Genomic DNA, 24442 nt, shown 5'->3' with positions numbered 1-24442 from the left:
CGAGAACCTCCCAAACCCTCCCTAGTCCAACAGTATCTCTTGCCACAACTCAGTTAATACTGCAACAAGAAAAAAGGCTTTCATGGTATATATATATATATACATGTAATAAGGAAGCACAGCCAACTTCACAGTGGAACACACAAGCAGTTATATCTCAAATGCCTTCTCAAGAAGCCATACTCCAGCACCTCCTAAAAATAGAGTGTTCCCTCAACTCACGGGTATCCCATGGTTCTCTGCAACATTCCTGGTGTGAACCATCTGCAGAGGCGGCGGGGGATCAAAAAACACGAGTACTCTGGTGGTGTCCGAGCCGTTGACCTTTGGGATTTTCACTTTCTTACGAGTAAAGACATGAACATGCTCCAAAAAATTTAGATTACATGTCATCCTTATTTTTTTTTTTTTTGGAAAAGCCAGTAAATGTACAGCGTAATACTGTATTTACACAAATGATGGTAAATATGAATAAAGTCGAAATACATAAGAAAGTTACATGTAGAATCATTTCAGTGTTGCTTGAGAGAACTTGTCTACAGGGGGTCCTTCACAATGCAATGAAGGAAATCATTTTCTTTCACCTTAGTTCTCATTTGTGTTAGAAATAGAGCTGTCAAGTTAACACGATAACAACGCCACTAATTTCTTTAACACAATCGATCTTTCTGAGGTTGTAGCTTACTGGTATCATATGAAACTAAAAAAACCTAAGGAATCCATTGGTACCAACCATGTCATACTAGCTTGTCGGGAAGGAGACTAAATAACGCTCCAAACGTACGCTAGAGTTTGGCGAGGAAAAACTGACATGGCCATTTTCAAAGGGGTCCCTTGACCTCTGACCTCACGATATGTGAATGAAAATGGGTTCTCTTTCAATTCAAGTAACAAAAGTATCAAATTCATGACAAAAAAAAATGGCATATTTTGGCCCAGGAACACAACACGCCGAGAATGTGCAACATTTTAAGGACCTGTTAAACTAAATGGAAGAGTTAAAACGTTGTTCTTGTCTGTATTTACCGAGATAAAATGTCTTTTTAGGAGCCTGCTGACACCTGGCCTTACCTAAAACCATTTCTTCACTGCTGAAGAGTTTCCAGGCCGTCATCCCAACAGAAAACTCACTCCATTATCTCACCCCTTTCTGGATGCCAAGAAAAAGACCCTTGTTGGCTCAGCCTTTATAAAGACAAGGACATGTCATATAAACAGAGAGATGTAGCAAGACAGTATTAAGCATGTTTTGATACTGGACACCAGCTGGTGCTACAAAAAATACTTCTCGTACTAGTAATACTATTTATAATAACAGTAACGTTACTAAATCGGTTTTTCAATTGTGTCCCAAATTGAAGCAAGGCACGGCCACTAGTGTGTTTCCTAATGAATGTGGTCTTTGTGTGAAAACATATGATTCCTTCCATTCCTGGGACGGATGACTCAGTGAACATTTCGTCCACGTGGATGACAACACGCCTCCAGATATGATCCCACGTGTTACTGCAGCTAGCTCTACTGGAACATCGCCATGTAGTCAAAACACTGCGAGGCCCGATCAGCATAAATACCATGTTATTCCTCTCTTGATTTGATAGGATCCTGCTCTATATGAGCTAAATATGGACTTACTGTGTATTTCTAGCCAATATATCAATATTATATCGATATCGTCTTAGATTTCGGATAGAGTAATATGGTAATATGGCATAAGTGTTGTCTTTTCCTGGTTTTAAAGGCTGCATTACAGTAAAGTGATGACTGTTCTATAGCTGTTCTATTATGTGCCTTTACTCACTTCATCCTACAGTCTTTATATCCACATTACTGATGATTATTTATCAAAAATTTCATTGTGTAAATATTAGGGCTGTCAATCGATTCAAATATTTAATCGTGATTAATCACAAATTAATCACACGTTTTTTATCTGTTCAAAATGTACCTTAAAGGGAGATTTGTGTCAAGTTTAAGTTGTGGACCCTAAATGCAGAGAGGGCGAAGAGGCAGCAATCAAAGTTCAATCGTTCAATTAAGGCAACTTACTAAGAATAGAAATGCAGCTGGTCCAGCAGGCAGGTTAACGTAAGATAATCCAATAGAAGAAACTTGAAAATACGAAGAAACACCGGAAGAACTCTCACTCAGAAAACAAACTCCACATGAGGATTGACGAGGAACTGACAAAGACAACACACAGATTTAAATACACAAGGATGGCGGGATGAATACACACAGGTGAAACTAATCAGGGCGGGGCAGACAATCACTAAAAGGCAGGAAGTAAAACTAGACATGACACAGGAGGATTGAATTTCAAAATAAAACAGGAAACACTATAATGAATGAATATAAAGGAAAACCCCAAAATCCAAGACACCAAAATCACAAATAACAGAACTAATAAACCACTAAAAGGATAAACACAAGATCTTAACAAAAAGGAAAAAATCATATGGCACAGTGGCAGACAATTTGTCAACATAAGAGTGGACAAATTTGCTTGCTTTATGCAAATGTATGTATATATTTATTATTGAAATCAATTATTAACACAAAACAATGACAAATATTGTCCAGAAACCCTCACAGGTACTGCATTTAGCATAAAATATATGCTCAAATCATAACATGACAAACTGCAGCCCAACAGGCAACAACAGCTGTCAGTGTGTCAGTGTGCTGACTTGTGGCCAACTGTGATGACAGTTTTTCCTCGCCAAAATGTTGCGTAAGTTTGGAGCGTTATTTAGCCTCCTTCGTGACAAGCTATGACATGGTTGGGACCAATGGATTCCTTGGGTTTTCTAGTTTCATATGTTACCAGTATCTTCACTCTAGCTTTAAAACTGAACCTCCGAAAGATTGATTGCGTTAAAGCGTTAAAGAAATTAGTGGCGTTAAAACGATTGTGCATTAATGCATTAATATCGCATTAACTTCGACAGCCTTAGTAAATATTTTGTAAAAGCTCCAATGGTCAGCCCAATTATCGCAATATCAATATCGAAAGGTATTTGGCCAGAAATATTGTGATATTTGATTTTCTTCACATCACCTAGCCCTAATTCTAGGTAATAATATAAAGGGTGTTTGTTCCCTGTGCCCCTGTGCACAGAGCCAACGTCTCTATTTGGTGTGGAAGAACTTGACTGGCCTGCACAGAGCCCTGACTGACCTCATCCCAGTCCAACACCTATATGGGAGGAACAGGAAGGCAGACTGCCCGCCAGGCCTAATGCGCTTGTGGCAGAACGGGAGCAAATCCTTAACCCCAACTACCCTGCTACTGTATGTGCCGCATGTCTGACTTTACATCCCGTGGCAAAAATCCAGCGCCAATGCAGGAAGGAGTGTGCCCTTATTGTAGTAAAGAGGAAGGTAACAGTTTGGAGGTCACGTCCTACTTCCATGCAGGAGACTGGAGTTTGTGTTTCCTCACAGACTGGCAATTAACTTTGTTTCCCTAACCTTGACATAACCTATTGGAGGTAAAAATGTTGATTTACAGTACTTTCTTCTGATGTGATTACGTTAGTTGAGCACTAATAAAGATCTGACACGTCATGCTTGGTTTAAATGAGAAGTATCAGCGGAGAGAAAGGCCCAGAAACAAGGACAAGTAGTAGCTCAGACTGAGCCTGCGGGGACCGGAGTCATTTTTAGACAAAAATGGAGACGATGAGATGGCAAAACATTAAAGAGAAAGTCGATATAATGCTCTCATCATCAACCTGGGTGGTGAAAGTGATGTAACAGCAGGGATCATTTCACTGTGACGCAGCAGAAAATCAGTGTACAGTGCCTGTGTGTTTACATGTATGTGTTGAAGGATGCTCACAGCTGATTGGGAGGGAACACAAAGAGCGGCGAGGGAATGAAAGAGTTGTGGTAAAAAAAGACAGTGGAGCTGCGTGTGTTTGCAAACCATTCATTTCTAACCCAGAGAGAAACAGCATGACTCATGAATAGAGGCTGGTCTGTAGAAAGCATTGTGTCAGCTGTTTGAGCAGAGCTGGTGCAAAAACACTGGCATATGCCAAGCAAGGTTTAGCACCTAAGAAAGAGAGAGGCCGGTACAACGCACAGATTATTATCAACATCCACAGGACATTACTACCAAAAGATACATTATACAGTCACTAAGTGGGACTGCTGGATGTTTCACCTGCTACTTGAGAAAGTTAATGTAACAGAAATGCACTAATTTCCACATTTCACTATGTAGTGACTGAAAAATAGTGTTTTTTTTAAAGGTCCCATATCATGCTCATTTTCAGGTTCATACTTGTATTGTGTGTTTCTACTAGAACATGTTTACATGCTGTAATGTTAAAAAAAAAAACGTTATTTTCCACGTACTGTCGGCCTGAATATCCCTGTATTTACCCTCTGTCTGAAACGCTCCGTTTTAGCGCATTTCGACGAAATTGCAACAGAATTGCGTTGCCTGGCAACAGTGTGGGTCCATGTGTACTTCCTGTCAGCTGATGACATTCACATACACTGCAACCAGGAATAAACTGGGACACATTTCGAATTTTTACATTTATATCTGTGTAAAGGGTCTAAATATTGTATATTTGTGACATCACAAATGGACAGAAATCCTGACAGCTTGTTTCAAATGCAGAGTTTCTGAATACAGGCTGTGTGTATTTCCCTGTGGATTGAGCGTTTCGATACTTTCACAGTATTTATATAGGACTTAAGCCTGCTTTATAACGTGAAAATCTCACTTTTTTATAATATGGGACCTTTAAATCTGTCTTAGTATTTCATGTATTTCATAGCTCATGACCAATAACAAAAACACAATGAAATATCCTGTTATTTAAATAGAAAGATCATAATGTCACCGGGGTAATGCTAGTAAACTGATGGTTTGTTTACTGCCGGGTCCAGAATAGTGACGGGCGTCGCTGTGACTGCTGACCACCAGCCAGCCATTACATCACACACCCAGGATACACTGTCCTTGGCTGAGAGACAACCTAGTGCCTGGAAGTGGTGTGTGTTTGTGTGTGTTCCTCTTCACTACATATGTGTGTATGCATGCATGTGTGCACGTGAATATCAGCATGTCCATTTTTATACATTTTTTGCTGTTGGTCATTAGTTTTAATTGAATTAGAACAAGATTAAATACTTAAATATAAAGCATGCGTTTCTTTCTGGTATGTCAATGCACAGTATGTGTGTGTAGAAGCACGTGGCCTGTGTGTGTGTGTTTGTGCGGGTGTGGGTGTGTCGCCTGTTTGTCCCCACCGCCAAACTTTACGAGCTTCGTCACATTGTGATGGCAGTACACACGCCTCCCCGCTCTGTAGCTACAAATCACAGTTCTGGCCCAAAACACACAGCCACAAACTCCAACACTGGATCGGCTTTAACAAGGCTGCTGAGGACAAGACACTGGAGAGGACAACAAATAGTTGTGGTGCGTTTATGAGGACCAACAACGAGGCGACTTTACAAGCTACTGGGTTGGGGTCAGTGGTGGAAAGTACATTTACTCAAGTAAGGCTAAATCAGCCTAATTTTGACCTTGCAGCTATGGTTACTAGTTACCCTATTTTTGTTTTTACTAGATTACAAATTTCAACTATATAATCAGAATAAAACATAATGTAGCCTATTGTTAAATATGAAACTACCTAATAATAACAAAGTTGTTCAAATCAGCGTCACCTCAACAAGCTAGTAATAAGCTTAAATCCTGATGCTGCTGTTGTGACTCTATGCGATTTCTCATTAACGGTTTCTTTCATGGGTATTTCTGAAAAAAAAAAAATCTAAAATGATAAATAAATGAGTTTGATACAACACTTGCTATTAACATTTGAACCGTGTATGGTTTTAATTGAAGGCCCATTCCAGGCCCCAGTCCTAGTTCAGTCCAGTTGGTGACGTTTAATCCGCAAAGGTTTATGAGACATCTATAATTTTAGTTCAATACTGCTAAAAACTGAATATTAAATAAATAAATAAATTGTTGAGGAACAGCCCAATCGCACAAAAATGTAATGTATTGATGTGTTTGCATAGACACGAATTTCACGTTTTTTTTTGTGATGGTCAATACAAAATCAATTTGTATGTAATCCACATAATTAACTTACAGCACTTTTGAGTTATTTGAACCCAAACCGCGACCTTTTACTAAACCTAACTAAGTATTTTTGTTGCCTAAGCCTAACCGAGTCAATCTATTCTTAAGTAGTTTTATTTTGAAAAGACTGGAGCGGAAATTGACACGTGTGTCACGTTTTGCTGGACATTTGTAGGAAAACGCACTAAAAATACGATGTTGAAAGTCGTGCTGAGCATCATGGGAAAAAAGGGAAAATTTGGGTCTATGTACACGAATGAAATAGATTACATTTTGTGATTATTTCACGAACTGCCGTGAGACGGTGTTGTGAGGAAAGTTATATTACAAGGCTAGATTTTTAGCAATTAGTGTTATTGCAAATGAGACGTTCAATTGGGTTTTCTTACTTCTGGATCAAACCCTGTTGTCACGTTGGGTCTCTGTAGAATAATATATGAACAATATGAATAATGCAAGTCAAATCGCACATGGGTGCTGGTATGTTTCTCTCAAATCACATACGTTCTCTTCTGTTCACAGTCTATATTAAGTACAGTAGGTGCAGAGAAAATTTTAATATGCTAAAGCTCTAAAAAGGTGATTAAAATCATATTATGCAACACCAAAGACACCAAGTAAATCATTACGGGAACATCATAGTGATTTCTTCTCAGCAACTGGCCCTCGCCCCCATTGTAAGCAGCCCAAATGGCTGAGCTCCCAGTGTTCGAGATGCAGGCAGGGGACCAACACAACACTGTTGTTGCCAGGGATGTTGCAGTCAGGCAGGCTGCACATATCAACCTGCAGCATAAGCATTCAGCCTGCTCCCACAGGCTTGTTGTTGTCATTCACATTCACGCACCGTATTCACACAGAAAGTGCTCCACGCTTCCGACTGGGGTGACATAATAGGAGGCCTGTTTAGCTGCAGGTAAAATACTAATTACATAGACATAAACACACTCATATGACCTAACATTTTTGAATAATTTCCATATTTCTGAGTTGTGGGATCATTATTATCATTTGTTGAGGTGAAAGAGTAATTATACTTCCTCGTCCTTGTTAATACAAACAAACTGTCTACTCTCAGGTGAACACACCACAAACAGCTCATTAAAGGTTATTAAAGGTCATCATTACCGTTCTCCTCTGGCATTGTCACTCAGCTGTTTCCCCAAATCTGGTACTTTATGTCCTTTCAGTGATAGTAATTATAGGCAATATCCCAAAAATCTGTTCAGAGTCCTCGGACGGTGTTGCAACACATCGTCCACACGCTCTGCAGCTCTGGTGTAATGACAGATGGGAGCACAGAGTGAGCGCTCTGTCCGCCACTATCTCTGGAATGAGCTGTAGGTCATATGACTCCCAATGTCTCTCTCTCTCTCTCTCACTCTCTCCCTCCTCACGGAGTTATTGCAGCTATCTGTTATAAATAGAAGCATGTGCAGCTCAAAGAGAATGAATGACACCTCCTCCTGGTAGTCTATCACTGGGCGTGTCCCAGTCTACCCAGTACACACCAAACTCAACTTTGACATCTCAGTGATAACCAAACGAGGGTTCAGTATGTTCAATATGTCTTGTGTGGTGTAAAACTTTGATGTTGATACAGTATGTAGTGTTCCCTTTCCTTACTTTTTGTGTTATTTTTTATCATCAGAGGGACATTTTTATTTTCAGTTACCGGCTGCAAAGCATTTTACAGATTAAAGCTGCACTAATCAATATGTTCTATACAAACAATGGATCAAGTATGAGACGTAAAAGTTGCGTCAGTCATTTCAGAAAGCGCTGCTCCACTAAACTGACCGTTCAAGCATTAAATGCACCTGGTCCCTGGTTCGCTGCTCGCCGTTTCAAACAGGAAACAACATCTCGGCCTGCTCTATTTATATATTATCTAGTTATTTCATCTAAATAATAAAAAATCCATAGAAATGTTTTAAGAGAGAAATAGGCTATGCCGCTGCTGAATTTGGTTTCATTTTAGAACTAGATCGTCTAGTTTGACAGCTTGGTCCAAGTTTTGTGAGCAGGACGTGTCATTCAGTGACAGACTTTTGCGTTTGTATCATCCAACCTCCTACCGCCATCATTACACATGTATCTACAGTACAGCTGTACTGCAGCTCATCTAGATGTCTGATGTCTTATGTTCAAGGTGACTTCATATTGAGCCGCTGCGTGTTTGCTGGTATCTGGAGACTGACTTTAACCGTCACCATCGATCTGAGCCGATATCTAATCAATATCCAGAGAGCAGCAAGACGTATAGCCTTAGGGATTCATCGCCATCTGTAATCCAAATAGCTTTACGCTCACAGAGGTAAGGACAGAGCCGATGGATGGATGACAGGGGATGGACGAAATCGTGTAAATACATAACACCATTACAAATGAAAGGAGGCCTCAGAAGCACTTTGGTTTTCAGTCTTTAAGGGGCGATGGATGCTGATGGACCTCTGAATGTCTGGTTCTGGTGTCTTGAGGCAACATGATGGCTTAGAGGTCTTTATACATATATAATGTAACGTGATCAACAGTTGGGAGAGTTTCGTGAGAAGATCAGGACTCCAAAGCATACAGCACATATTGTGCCTGAACACTGTATGTACAGTGTAGAGAAACAATGAGGTCATTCTTCAATCAGCTCGTCTGGGGTCACCTTAGGTGGTGATAATGATGTTGGACCTTCTCCATCTTCTGTGTCCCAGTAAAACAATGGCCGCTTACACAATGGTGAAGTAAGCAGGCAGATTCATTAGGCGCTGTGCCAAGCCCTCAGAACACAACTGAACCAGATGACCTGAGGGAGGAATGTTCTACCATAATGATGAAGCAAGGGACCACTCCTATGGTTCATCAGCCTGTTACTTATAGTTCTATTACTCATGCTAGAGACAAGGTTTAAGGGATTGCAATGTCAGTGGGTTGAGTCACCACTTCCATGGGCTGCATGGCATTTTGGGGGCAGGCCTGTGCTGTATGACCTCTGTGCACCCCCACCCATAACTGGGTGCAAACCCATAACTTCGCAAGGCCATGGTTGCGTGAGGATGTAGGCAGATTTACTACAGATAGTGAAGCAAGCAGCTAGCCTGAGAAAAAAAATGCTGAAAAGGTAATGCAAATGATGTCATGGATATTCAAAAAAGGCTTAAAAAAAGACAGAACCTACAAAGGAAGAGCAATAATCAGCAACTCCTGCTGCATCGGGACAGACAGCAGCATCTATAGGTGCAGCAAAAACCGCCACCGACTCCCAATAACCTGCTGCAGTCTGGTCCAGACTGAAATATCTCAACATTTAATGGATGGATTACCATTAAATTGCCATTTGTACTGACATTCATGGTCCCCAGAGGATGAATCCTAGTGACTTTGGTGATCTTCTGACTTTTCATCTAGCTCCACCAGCAGGTCAAAGTTTTCATATACGTAGTGAAATAATAAATACTTTGGTTTATGATTTAATACTTATACAATAATGACATCCCCATCAGCCTCAGCTGTAGTTTTTTTTTGTGTTTAGTGCTAATTAGCAAATATTAAAACACTAACACAGTAAGGTCACATGGTGAACATGCTACCATCATCAGCATATTAACATGTGTTTGCATGGTGACATTAGCATTTAGCTCAAAGCGTCATTGCAACAAGGTACAGCCCTTGACCCCTCCAGACTACAATCTATCATCTTTTGGAGATTTTAGGATTGGTCTACAAACAAAGGATGTCACTTGAACCCTGGTAGATGGACTACAGGCACAGCATGACATGGCAGGTGAAGGCTTTACTCTGTCAGGCCAAATCAGCAGGAGCAGCACAGAGGAGGTTATTAAAGACGACTAAAAATAACAGACAGGATGTACCAGAGAAGTGTATAAAGAATGAGCTGATTGTCAGCGAGCAGAGAGACATGCCAGAGGGACCGAGCAGCAGCGAGCATGGCCTCATTTCATCTCTTCTTTCTCTTTCTCACACATCCTCTGTTCCTCTCCTCTTCTTTCTTTCCCTGTCGTCTGAAGCTGTGAGGGATCATCGCTGGAACAAACCGAAGGAAGTGCTCAGTAAATGGTAGGAAGCTTCGGGGGAACAGCGTGCAGGCAGGGTGGACTCGGCCATGTGACTCAGCATCAGGCACTGCTTGTGTGTGTGTGTGTGTGTGTGTGTGTGTGTGTGTGAAAGAAAAAGACACAGGATCTGCATTGCAAATCATCCAGCACCGGAGCTGCCAAGTGGCGTCTACAACAAAAGTAGGACCAAAACAACAGAGCGCTGCCGCTTCCAGCCGAGGCCAAAATAATGAAGCGACAATACATGATGATATTTACGAGGATCAGAAATACCAAATATGATAATAAAAAATTTCACTTTCTGCTTTTGTCATAGGAATCTATGCCTTTTGAATAAATACCATTTGTGTTGTGAAAAAATACCAACTGAAAACCAATGACTCGGCTGTTATTTCCCTCCGACTTAATCTGGCAGCGACTTTCTGCAATGAACAAGTCTTGCATGATACTGAATGCATCTGCCAAGAGAACAAATACTGTAAGAAATAGCTCAGCTTGGGGCATCTTTTCTAGCTTTGGCAAGACAAACCACTGAAAGGCAGGGAGACAGACATCTGCATAGATTCAATTCAGCATACAAAAAATCATCTTCACAGTCACAGAATGAATACGACTGTCTCCCTTTCACCCTTTCCTCTAAAAACCTTCCTCTTTCATAGAGGGAGAGAGTGAGTTTGCATTTCCTCCATCAGCTGGAGGTTATGCATCTTCACCTCTCACCCATATTTCTATTTGGTACAGGGATTCAAACCAACACGCAGCCTGATTTCATAACTTCTGAGAAGCATCTAGATCTGTAAAGAAATTCATCCCACTTCACCTCCAAGCTCCATCTTTACTTTAGTACTCAAACTAACTTTATAAAAGTGAATCAGAGTACTGTTCTGAATAGCAGTAGGTCATGATAAAAGCACAAAAACCCCACATTGTCCATGAACTTCAGACTCAGCTACTCTCTCTCTGAGCTAGACTGTGGTGTTTGTTTGCAGTTCCCAAAAGCTCCGGGTGCATTGCCAGTCTGTTAGCAGCCATTACGCAGCACAGTCCTGCGGAGCTGACAGCTGACGCTAACTAGCTCTCGTCCTGACGATTTCAACATGGAGTTGTTGTTCAAAAAGTAGCATTATCAGGGAAAAAATAGGGTGCGTAGATAGAGAGTTTACTGCATCCCAAACCCATCCCTGGGACAATGGAACACCGTTAGTCTCAAGTACCTACGACTAGGTACATCTGAGATCGCCCAAACAGACATTGGCTCCACTAGGCTGGGAAGGTAACAGGTAGGTCAAAGTTGAACCAGGAAGTGAGTCTATGGGTTTACAACAAATATCTTTTTTGTTCTAATTCTACTATTCACCTTTCCTCTTCTTCCAAATGACTTTTGCAAGCCTGAAGGTTTAATTACAACCTGTCTGATCGTCTGAATGCTCACCTTTCTTGGCACAGACACACAGACATTTCAGCAATGTCAGCGCACTGCCAGAGCAATTAACATGGTGAGAACAATGGTGTTATTACTGTTGGGAATGTAATAAACAAGAAATGGCTCTTTAAGACTCAAGCATGCAAAGTACTAAATAGAGATAAGGTCTCCTCAGGACCTTTTGACTTTGACCTGATATAGATAATATCACTCACCACTCCCAAGCATTTTCCTACAATCATTGCCAACCGTGTCCCGTATGCACACGACTTAATCAATCGTGTTCCACCTCGAATAGGAAACCACTGGGTCATTATATAGAGCAGGTTAATGCGCTAGAAGCCTGCAGCACTAAAGCGAACGATCGTAAAGAGCTTCACTTCAAAGGCTCAGATGACCATATCACTATACTGGGAATACTGGAGAGGTGGATAATGGATAAGGGCTGGAGATGTGGGTCTATCTCTCTAGCTTTGTTAGTGTGTGCATATATGTGTGTGTGCCTCTGCAGTGCACCATCGACCCCAATCCCAAGTCCAGGTCATTAAGCTGAGTTGAAAGGAGGACGTTAGGCTATAGGTGGGATGGTGTGTGTGTGAGTAAAAAGCAGCTTACCTTTAGACCTCCAAAAGGACCCTTTAAAGTGAACAAAGTGCCACTTAACCCAAAAAGGTTTCCCTTTACTGTACTTCTAATACAGCAAGAAATACAGGTCATATTCATACTGATGAAAACTACAGTAGGATACACTGGTTTGCTACTATATAGGGATGACACTAATTATAACTCTGGACCAATCAGTGCCATCCACTTTTGAAATGATGGATATGATGCAGTTTGATATTTAGGCTGTGCCCACTGGTCTGTATATGGGTGTGTGAATGGATTTGTGGGTGCAACTGTATATTAGTGTTATTTAGTTCTGCTTTTGCAAATACACCCTTAGATGAAATACACAGTGCTGTAGGTAGATACCATAAATCCAAACCTCTACAGTGGTGGGAAGCGGGTGTTTTTGTGGTGTATGTGTGTTTTTATCCATGTAAACAGGAGGGAACTCCCTCCAGATTATATATCCGCCATAAACAGGCAGACATCCCACACACACACTGTCAGCTCTAGCTTCTCATTGGAGAGAGGAGGAGGATAAATGAGGCTGTAACCAATGGCAACCAGTGAGGGAGGGATGGATGGACGAGTGCCAGAGGAGAAGGAGAAGACTCCAGACTGAAGCCAGCTTGTTACAGCAACTGTTTGACCTGGAATAGAGTCCTGCAGGAATGAGTTAGCATTTTAGCACTTCCTGTTTCCCTCGTCTGGAAGTCAATGGGTTTTTAGTTAGACGCCTGAAATAAGGTCTGTGGTTAACACAAGCTGAAGAGATTTTACCGTTTTTTTATACGACATAAAATACCTCAATAAAAAACCCACTCGTGAATTTTGAAGCCTTTATGTGTCTTAAAAAAGGCGGTTGATAACAGGTGGCTAAATGAGACTACTAAACGTCATCACGCCGACTCGTCAGCCTTTACAGCCCCGTGGTGTAGTTTGTTTATAGCCTAAGAGTACAACAATGCATTTTATGCAAAACTAATGTTTTTCCAGATGTGCAAAACAGAAATTAGATGACAAGTCATTTGATACTGCATGTGTGTGTGTGTGTGTGTGTGTGTGTGTGTGTGTGTGTGTGTGTGTGTTTGTGTGTGCACGCATGCTTATTGCTCACTTGATTTTGATTATGTATGCATATAAACGGGGGGGGGGGAACACCCTGCAGTTCAACAGCAAATATTTAGTAAATCAAATGGAGCAAAAATCACTACGAGAGAAGAAACGCTCTCACACACAACCTTAACTCAAACTAAACTCCTTTTCTACTCTTCAATGTAACTCAAGTTGTAATCCTAAACTAGGATTTTCCATCCGTATGTGGTCCTAATGAGTAAAGACACACATACAACACACACTGACAGCGGCGCTTCGGACTGAGGAGCAGTAGTGTACTTTAAAGCTGATGTTGAGGATAAGTGATCACCAGGGAAGCAAAACATGAAGCACATTTCTGTCTTCACAACATTTCATCTCCAGTCAGAGAGCAGCGGAGCATCAACAGCCAAAGAAATACTAGTGTGACCCACATTTACTGTAGGCTCCCACTCTTTAATGAAAACAAGTGTGTTAATCTGGTTAATTGGATCACTCACTGGGGGAAGGAAAGGAAAGGAATAATATATGATGAGAGAAGAGGAGACAAAGAAGGAGAGGAAAGGAGAGGAAAAGGAAAGGAAAGGAAATAGAAGAGGGGACAAAGAAGGAGAGGAAAGGAGAGGAAAAGGAAAGGAAAGGAAATAGAAGATGTGATGAGAGAGGAGGAGACAAAGAAGGAGAGGAAACCAGAGGAAAAGGAAAGGAAAGGAAATAGAAGATATGATGAGAGAAGAGGAGACAAAGAAGGAGAGGAAATGGCAACGCTGTATCCAGTTCTCTTTATACATCCATGCATTGGACGGCCACAGACAACAATCCGGTCTCCAGGAACGATCAATCACACACTCAGGAGAAAGAGAATTGATGAATAATTCACCGAAGCTCATTGATCTTTGCGTCTCTCTTCTTCTCCCAACATAGCAGTAATCTGATCCAGGTGTTTAAGTGCAGAGTTAGCTCTCAAGGTAGCTGCACACATTTCCCATGATGCATTTGAAAAAGACAAAGGACAACATGTCCTGTTTCTTCACTGTGCCTACAAATAGCTCCAGCACACATATGTTCATCGCATTAACATTGTTGCCGAGCTATTATAGGGACACATTCCATCATAAACTGCCGTCCCTGTAGGATCACTATACAGTATGTTGGCAGCTAGAGAGACAGAGCGGATGTGAAATACATTGACAGCATATTTCTAAATAATATGGCTTGGTGGTGTCGACTCTCCAGCTCTTTTGTTCCTCAAAGGACTCTACAAGGCAAGTTTGCTATTGGTCAACGGCACAAATTTCCACAAAAGTTGAACTTGTCGCAAAGGATTAGCACTGATTTATATTAACCTTGTGAGCAAATCAGGAATCAGGAATCAAGCACAAACTAAGAAAAGAATATTGGAAAATATGTTTCTATCTGATCCGAGTAAGGGTTAAAAATCAGCAGCAACTGGACTTGGTTTAGATTCTTGAAGATGTTTCACTTCTCATCCAAGAAGCTTCTTCAGAACTGAAGAAGCTTCTTGGATGAGAAGTGATCTGGATGACTGAGAACCCTCACAAACACATTTCTATCTGATATTTAAACACTCAAAAATGTACATAATCCTCAAAAATCCAATGTCGGTCAGGATCTAGTTAAAGACACCTTCAGGAATCCACCAAGGGGCCTTAAAGGGAGTGCCTTACTCAAGGACTCCAAGGTCTCATCATACCTGCTATCTCGAGGTCCATGATGGAGATTTTAACCTTTGAGACTTTTTCAAGCTTTTCCTACCAGTTAAGTATGCTAAAAAAAACATATTTGAATAGTCCTAAATGCACATACTGTATCTTGTACAATATCTAGATCCTAGGCTACATTAGGAATCATGGATATCCCCAATCATTTTCAATAACACTTCGCCCAATCCATCACAATTTGGACGTTTCTAGAACAACCCTTATAGGTTTAGTTTAATGAGAAGTAGTTTACTGCCTCAAGGTCACAAGTGAGGTCAAAATTTTGGATGGCTGTGGCGTTTGCTGTGATGCGGTCATTACACAGGACTGCTGTGATGAAAAGGGAACTGAGCCTGAATGCAAAGTTCTTGATTGACCGGTGACTCTACGTTCTAAGCTGCGCTCATGGAAGATTCAGAAGACAAAATAAGTTTCCGTCATCACAGAATCCAGAAGGAGCTCAGAGAAGAACATCTGCTCTCTGACTCCTTCGTATCGAAAGGAGTCAGTTGAGGTGGTCCAAGATTTGATCCCCATAAAGGACTCACCAGGATGCCCCCGGACACCTCCCTGTAGAGGTATTCTGAGCATGTCTAACAGAAAGAAGACCCCTGGACGGACCCAGAACACACCGGATGGATTACATGGATTCCAATCTGGCAATGGACATTTCCAAAGCATGTGACCAGAGACAAGGACATCTGTACCTTGCCAAGTCTGTGGCCACCCAGATCCGGATACGCAGCTTAACATAGGTGGGTGGACGGACAGTTGGATGGTATGTTGGAAGTTATTTCTGCCAGTGCCTCCAGTCCCAGAGAGATGCCTCTATAGCATAAAACGTTTTGTCAGATTGCAGCCTCGAGTACAGACTTCCATATAGACGGTGAAAGATTGTGAGATGCTTTAGTATCCGTTAGATCAAATAGGGGGGTGAGAATAGATTTCATTTGATCCATTGGTAAAGGGAACATTGTTAGTTATTTATAATGGTGTCCAATCCAGAGCTCAGTGAACTGAATAAGACGTTTGTTTCTGTGCGTCTGTTCATACATGAGTGTATATAACCCTCTGCTGTGCATCATGAATTCTGTATGAAGATTTGTAAGATTTATAGGTCACGAGAATACACAAAAAGTCAAACTCACTCCACTGAAACAGCATTTAGACATATCGTTGGAGACCATTTTCTGACATTTTACAGACCAAACAACTAATCGATTAATCGAGAAAATAATCAACAGATGAACCGACAATGAAAATAATCGTTAGTTGCAGCCCGAGTGAAAATCAGGACAATTTGGTCGTGACTGTTGAAAACCGGAACATTTGAGTGTTTTACAGATATTTGTTGGGACTCGGAACACCCAGCTTGAAACCGGGATAATACTGGACAAAGTAGGACGTCTGATCATATCAAGCAGGAGAAACCAGTAATATGGGCAGCAAAAATCTTCATCTCTGCAGTTTTCCTGATGTTCCAGCTTCTTGCTGTGGCTAGACCAGCCACCTAATACTACTACTAATTTAAATTTGCTCCAAGTTTTAAACCTTCTGTCAGCCCCGCATGGGGAAACTTCACAAAAAGTAAGGAACAATTCAGTTCACCATGACATTACACATCACCCATTCCCAATTGGGCAGTAGACAGTTTCAGCAAACAGTTACTATCCAAACAGTAACCTAGATTCAATGAAAAGTTAAGAAAATTGGCAGCACTGATGTAGACATCAACCACATCCACCAGGATAAATAACTTAATGATAATAAAATAAGCTTTCTGTTGGTGTAAAGCTAACTTAGCTGCTACACTCGCAAGAATCATAGTTCCCCTATAATGTCAGCTAATACACAGCCGCACTTATTTAATCGACATGCCACGGCCGCTTGAACACAGCCTGTAAAATATCTCCCTGTAAAATGCATGGCTGACACTGATGGCTACTGTCACACCTAAATGTCACCCACTCAGCATGTTCAACACAGAAGACTCAATTAATACTGCATGCTGGATCTGTGAGGTATGCAGTGAAGGAATGAATAAAGTATGACTCAATGGATATGACACGAGAAAAGCAGGAAAGCCTAAGGGTGCTCATTTCTTTTTGAATGAAATATTTTACGTCTGTTGTTTTGATACTGCAGTTCACTTGTAATACGTATATCAATTGTTGCTTTTGATTGAGGTAGGATAGCAGTTTCCTCTGCTTCCAGGTTTCTGAGCTGAGGCTAAACACACCGACATCTTTGCAGATATCAAGAAGTTGATATTGATCTTATCCTATGACTATGGTAAATGGAAAATAAGCATATTGTTAATGTTAGTGCAACTGAGTCAGTGTCCCAGTATAAATGAGTACAGTATTAGATCAGCTTCAATCCATTAATATCAGCTATGCTCATCGAAAACTGTGACGTGACCAAACTGTTCAGTTTGTGGAGTCATATAGAATAAACATCACGTCCATTCCTGCATTCATCAAAGGCCCATGTAAAACAGCAGGCTGCAGGGAAATGTCACACGCCCACACCACATTGCAGGTTTAATTACTACTGTGTGTATGCATGTGTGTGTGACTGTGTGTGTGTGTGTGTGGCCCCAGTACAGCAGCTTAGCACCAGTGAGGTCAGCCAGTGTTTATCCCAGTGGGAGCTGTGGTGTCAGCCTGACTGCAGTCCGGATCTACCCATCAGTTGTGCCCACTGTTATTTCCTACAGCAGCCTGGGCCACCACTGCAGCAGTGAGAGCATGACTTACACAGCTGGAGCAACTGGGAAACACAACATTTAAATATTAAATTGCAAAATTAAATGGGGATGGGCGGAGGTGATGAAGTAAATATGTGATACTTTATGATAGATAATGTTGTCTGCACTAGGGCTGTCAAAGTTAACACGATAATAACGCGTTAACGCAAGTCCGTTTTAACACCACTAATTTCTTTAACGCATTAACGCAACTTGCAATTTTTTGGCTGTAGCAAGTTTTAAAGCTAGAGTGAAGATACTGGTATCATATGAAACTATCTAAGGAATCCATCGGTGCCAACCATGTCATACTAGCTTGTCGGGAAGGAACTTAAATAACCCTCCAAAGTTATGCAAAATTATGGCGAGGAAAAACTGTCATGGCCATTTTCAAAGGAGTCCCTTGACCTCTGACCTCATGATATGTGAATGAAAATGGGTTCTATGGGTACCCACGAGTCTCCCCTTTACAGACATGCCCACTTTATGATAATCACATACAGTTTGGGGCAAGTCATAGTCAAGTCAGCACACTGACACACTGACAGCTGTTGTTGCCTGTTGGGCTTCAGTTTGCCATGTTATGATTTGAGCATATTTTTATGCTAAATGCAGTACCTGTGAGGGTTTCTGGACAATATTTGTCATTGTTTTGTGTTGTTATTTTATTTCCAATAATAAATATATACATACATTTGCATAAAGCAGCATATTTGCACAATCCCATGTTGATAAGAGTATTAAATACTTGACAAATCTCCCTTTAAGGTACATTTTGAACAGATAAAAAATGTGAGATTAATTTGCGATTAATCAGACAATCACACACCAATGTATCCTCACACACACACACATAAACAGATGAACTCAGTAACACTTCAACAAGCACAAACAGCACAAATTTACATATATATATCATCATTCCTGACAGAGAACACACAGCAAAGCACACACACCCTGGAGGCACATGTCTTTTTAGTGCAAAACTCCTGCACACTGCTGCAACAAATGACTTGTGACACACATGATTTAACGGGACAGAGCCGGAGGGAACCATGCCTTACTGCCAACAGATAATAATATACTGTATGTGTTTGTAGGTGGATGTAATTGCTCACTAACTAGTACTTAACCAGGAGTAGCTGCTACTAATGTTGGTAATTCTCTCGGTCGAGGATGTTCTGCAGTGACTTAAAACATTGAACTAAAGCAGCAATAATGAGTTGTAGGGTTTTTGGTCTTTACGTGGAATCTGTTGAGCTTGAGAATCAGTATTGATCAGACTTCTCTTTATGTGACTTGAGGCAGTAATCTGAGCTGGAATTAACAGGCTATTCTACCGTCATCCCTCCCTATCAGTCAATGACAATTATCCCCTGTGGTTAGGGGGCTCAATGTGTCTCAGCTAAAGGAGGTATACCTGAGAGCTACACACAAACCCATGCAGTTAGTGATCAACTAAAGTGTATTAACATGTTTTTCTGGAATTGAAAGAATGCAGACCGGCCTGCACATTGATTTCTCTCAGGGCGTGTTCATGCCAAGCCTGTTCTGAGAGCTTTATTTAAACTCCAGTGCACCACTCCTGTGGTTGGACGAGGTAAACAATGTCAAACAAAGATTTTACTAAGCCGCCACACTGAGACGCCTGTAAATATACAGATCTTGTGTTTATTTCTCAAGGAGAGAAGTGTCTTTTTACTTCTTCTTCTTCTTCGTCTCTTTTAGGAGAACATCATCTGAATTTAGGGCTGGTATTTTATCCAAGAATCCCATGGGCTCACAGAGGATTTTAGTAGGATGCCAGTGCTTAAAAATCGCCAGTCGATGGAAATATTCACTGCGTGTAAACAAGCCTGTACGGCAACAACAAATTAAAGAATGCATTTCCTGTTTCAATGCGATCTCCAAGCGGGTCCACAGACTCCGGGATTAGGCGTTCGGTTGTACTAAAGTGACGAAACTGTGATAGTTTATTGTTCAACACAGGCCATTTTGGTAGAATATGATAATAGCTTAGAAATAATTTTGTTTTACTTTTGTATCTCACTTTTTAGGCGGACGTTTTACTGGCGTCTGGTAGTCGCTTTCAGTCCAAAATGGTGGAAGCGCAGCTTTGCTGCTGGGCACTGACGTTGCAATGGAATGAACGACTGACTTTCACTTCTTGGCAATAATCAGTCTTTGCCATTGTCCAAATATGGTCACATCTGGTTCCAAAAAAACAACATGGTGACGGCCAAAATGCCAAACTTGAGGCTTCGTAGTCCACAAACCAATGGGTGATGTCACAGTGGCTACGTCCAGTTCTTATATATTGCACAATCTATGATTTTTACCCATTGAAACAATAATATAACATCCTTTTTGGGGCTAATAATTTTATTGGATAGTGTGGCCAAATATATTCTGGCATATCCATTTTATATGAGATAAAGCTATATAATTACTCTGGACAGAAACATATTATGTAGAATAAAAGTGACAAGATTGGGACAGGATGGGGTCACAGACAGGACCAGGTGGGCACAGGAAAGTCACAGTCAGGACTGGAAAGGTTGGGAAGTTCATTCCCATGTGCCACTCTAAACTGAACCTAATAAAAGGAAACAATCCCAAAACACAAATTCCCCCAAAAAATCACCAAAACAGATTGCTACATTTACATAAAAGTCCATGTAACTTTGGTTTACAGGGCCTGGGTCACTTGAAATTGGACACCCAATTGCAGCAAGATGAGCTTTTCTACTGTGTTTTGAAGTAAAGAAAGCAAACCACCACTGTATAAGTCACTATACAACCCCTCTATACAGGCTAGCTACATAACTAGACAGCTATATTGAAATCTGTACACACCTGATACAGTTTATCCATACATGTAGAGACCTGCTGTCATCATACACATGTAGAGAAGATCCGACCTGAATTTCCACTCACACATCCACGCGACATTCTTCCAAAGTTCAAAGGTCAAACTTCTAAAAAGGAGACAGACAAAGTTCCAGACAATGTCCCTTGTTTGTCTCTTTCAGTTGCAGTTTACAGCCGTGTGCTAATGAATTTCTCCTCTCTTTACTCCCAGACAAGCTGCAGTACTCTCATTAACAGCTCCAGCAGCGCTGCATAGCAATATGGGTCTCCTCATTAAACACCAGGGGCTATCCATACTTTCTGTTTCTGAAGAGCTAGATTCGTTAATGGGCTCCAATCTCTGTCCCCAGTGATATCTTATACTTTTGGTTTTGACAAGATTTATTGCAAAGTCGAATGCCGGAATTTCTAAATTAGTAAATCAGATGGGGAATTTCCTTTGCATACTCTATGCAAGGGTCAATGTTATGCTGCATTTACAGTGTCGGCAGAATGAGAAAAGCCTCATTCATATTAGTATGGTTGCCCCCATTTCTTGCATTTTTGTCATGCTTAATTTTAACTACAGTATTTTCTTTTATCATATTACATATTTGTGGTGTGTGCCAGGTGAAACCAGATACAAACAGACATGTAAAGCTCATTTTGAATTTGCTGAATAGACAGAATTACAGTTAATATCTGATTTTAATTGGATGTAATTGCGAGTAATGATGGCTATGGAGCCATTTCGACATTTCTCTTGTTGCTTTCGCCAAGTGGGAGATACATTGTAGCTGTCAGAGATTCCTTATATCTCTATCAGACTGGAGACATAACCACTTAAAAGATGGGTGAGTGGTAGGCTAATTGCTCTCAACACAGGTTTTATACTGTTATATTTACTGGAAATTACATACAATATAGCCAGTTAACTATCTGGCGATCTCCCTCCAGCCAGTGCCACCTTATTTAGGTTTTTGTAGTGAAATGAGGAGGTATCGAACGGTATAGATAAGTACTCATTTCAACTTTACGAATCACCTGTTCCTCGTCCATTGCTGTGCTTTCAAAGCGAACTACAGGAATAACCAGAAACAGACCGTATCAAGCACAGCGCCCGACAAAAGTTCAGCTCAAACCGGCGGCCAGTTAGATCATTCCAATAATCTAATTAATAATCCAATTTTAAAGTTCAAACTACCTATAAAATGTCTATTTCTCTCCTCAAATGTTTTCAGAAACATCTTGTAGTGTGCTGTCTATCTGTAAAAATGAGAAAGTTTGTGACCCGCCTGCCATGTTGAGACCAGTTGAGGAAATACCAAGCACTGCCCACCAGCCGGAGCACAGCCAATAGAAACACTCTCTCTCTCTCTCTGAAATGACCTGTGATTGGCCAGAGTCTCCTGTCACGGGCTAGATTGTTTAAAGCCTGAAAACAGAGCCATGAGGAGGTGCAGAAGTCTAGTTTTCTATCAGAACACTTGAATTACAATATGCTGAAAGGTTATTATGGATTTTTTTGCCCAATGATGCCAAAAACATTCTGCCTATACTGCAGGTTTAAGAGGACAACGCAGTTTCTTACATTTCCTTCCCTGGAGAGGAACTGTAACTGTCATCACTACATGCCTATAACCCTAACCCAATGATGCCAAAAACATTCTGCCTACTGCATGTTTAAGTTACATAATTCATAAAACATTCTTTGACATTATTCTTTATGACATTTCAATCACAACTACACCCTAAAACTGAAAAAAAAAAAAAAGATAATCTTTGATATTGGGATGTTTTGTAACTCATGTCCTATGTCAGCTTGAGCACAAACTACATGTTATTTACATCTAGAACAAACAGTGCAGTGCTGTTGCTGCAGGACATGACAGCACACATGCTTCACATGAAGACCAGCCTCATGTTTGTCCTGGGGACAAAGCCAGGTGTGACAGCAGCACCACCACCACCACCACCACCACCACCACCAGGAGTCCAGAGTCACCAGACAGACCCACTGTGAGCCTTTCTACAGTACCTGCTGTCTCATAATCAGCCCTTATTATGACAGGGACACATTTGAGTCTGTGTCTTTACATCAGACAACAACAATCAATGTTAACTGTATATAGCATCACTTATTTGGGTGCACCCTGATCTGATGCTGCTGCCTGCATTAGCAGATGCATGATAACAACACCCAGGCCTATAGAAGGTGATGCATATTACAAATGCATCACATTTTACACAGAGGAATATGATTGTGCAGCCAAAAACAGGTGACACATTGTGCAACCACAGACTCATTATTCAACATTGGAAGCCATATGTTATTGTTCCCTAGGCTGTTAACATGAATACACCCAGTATGCATGAGGAGTGTAATAATGTACAGTAAAGATGCTCTTACCAGTGCTGCTCATGGTGCCAGTCAGATGTGTGTTCTCCAGTCAGATGATGCTCAGTAAATAAGCCCACTATCCACATTGACAGGACATGGGTGTTGATGATGATGCCAGCAGCCTGCAGAGCGCACCACCTCTCAGTGCCAGCCAGCACACAATGAATGGAGGAGATGTCTCCACGGTTAGTGGTGCAGAGAGAGAGACAGGTTGTCCCCTGTGGTCCCCGCTGGTCCCCTGGCTGCTGATGCCGCAGAGATCTCCTCCAAAACGGCCACACCAAAGACAAAGTCCCGCATACACTGCAGAGCTGCGCTGCCTCTCTGTACAGCAGACAGTGCAGGTTGGGTGTGGGCGCACTGTGGAGAGACGCGACTACAGTCAAGACGCACAGCAGAGTGCATAGTGGTTCCAGTGTGGCATGTCAAAATAAAAGTCTTTATTGGAGAAATCCAATAAAGCCTCTTCCTGCACTTTATATTATTCTTTTTTTTATGTTGTAAAGTCTTAAATTGTGCAAAATAAATAAATTTAATTTAATAGCTATTCCATTCAAATAGCATCGGTACAGCACCTTTAACAAGCCGTCTTCGACCATTAATTGTTGTTGGCTCTATGAGCTGGTCAGTGGCGAAGTGTCTGCCGCAGACCTTAGTGTGAGAAGAGATGGTGAAATTAGCCCGGCGTATATTTACCGGCCGTTGTCTTCTCAGGTCGAGTCGGGAGGTTGTAGAAACTTAGCACGCCGTTAAAGGTCCAGGCCAGTTTCATTAGTTTGTTTTTTAAAATGATTCTGTTGAACCACAATTCAAAAACAATGTCTGATTTTCATTAGTTCATTTTCAGTAAATTTTTATTTATTATTACTTTTGTCAGTTTCAAGTTATTTCAGTGACCATTGTGGGTTTTTCTCTCTTTAACGCAACGTTACCAACAACTTTGCCTACGTGTGTAAAACCACAATATCACTCTATATTTCACCTGCTTGGCAGTAATGTTAGCTGACCAGACAAAGGTCTATCCATGAATCAATGCTGATCATAGTGTTGGCTTTTCCTGCTTCAGCCTCCCGACCGCGGCCGGAGGGAATAGGGGAGACACCGGCACCCGGTCGGAGACGATAACGTTTCTCGTTGCGGAGCCCCGTCACTTCACAAGACACGGGAAACCTCTGTTGGTCTGGAGGAGCTGCAGCAGTTATTTCTGCACAAACGTCCACTGTACATTCACTAGATATTCTCAGACCTACGAAGTCTTCTACAGTGTGTAGTGAGCGCAAATGCACGTGAGGTGGAGCGAGCTGAGTGAAGGCAGGCAGGCAGAGGAACAGAGTACAGCAGAGACTCCGGCCCTGGAGACCAAAGCTACGGTCTTCCCCGCGTCCTCCGACCGCGGCCAACACTGTTTAACA

The 24442-nt window shown here is 41.4% G+C and overlaps 1 protein-coding gene across 15 annotated transcripts in view; it reads right to left on the bottom strand.

The window, feature by feature from the left end:
• ablim2 (actin binding LIM protein family, member 2) overlaps positions 1-23398 on the bottom strand; it is a 102461-nt gene extending 79063 nt beyond the window's left edge. For 5 of the 15 annotated variants that reach the window (XM_037757770.1, XM_037757781.1, XM_037757774.1 and 2 more), the window contains exon 1: positions 7244-7454. In XM_037757770.1, coding sequence (XP_037613698.1) covers positions 7244-7259 — 16 coding nt within the window. In that variant the 5' untranslated portion in view covers positions 7260-7454. Of the gene's footprint in view, positions 1-7243; positions 7458-23039 lie in introns of those variants that run through there. The other 10 variants (XM_037757782.1, XM_037757784.1, XM_037757783.1 and 7 more) reach the window with 6 other exon arrangements.
• Positions 23399-24442: the final 1044 nt, after the last annotated feature.

This window comes from Sebastes umbrosus, chromosome 22 (assembly GCF_015220745.1).
Source record: "Sebastes umbrosus isolate fSebUmb1 chromosome 22, fSebUmb1.pri, whole genome shotgun sequence".
Taxonomy (NCBI): Eukaryota; Metazoa; Chordata; class Actinopteri; order Perciformes; family Sebastidae; genus Sebastes; species Sebastes umbrosus.
The sequence above is the reverse complement of the archived record's forward strand: the minus strand, read 5'-3'. Positions and strand labels throughout refer to the sequence as shown.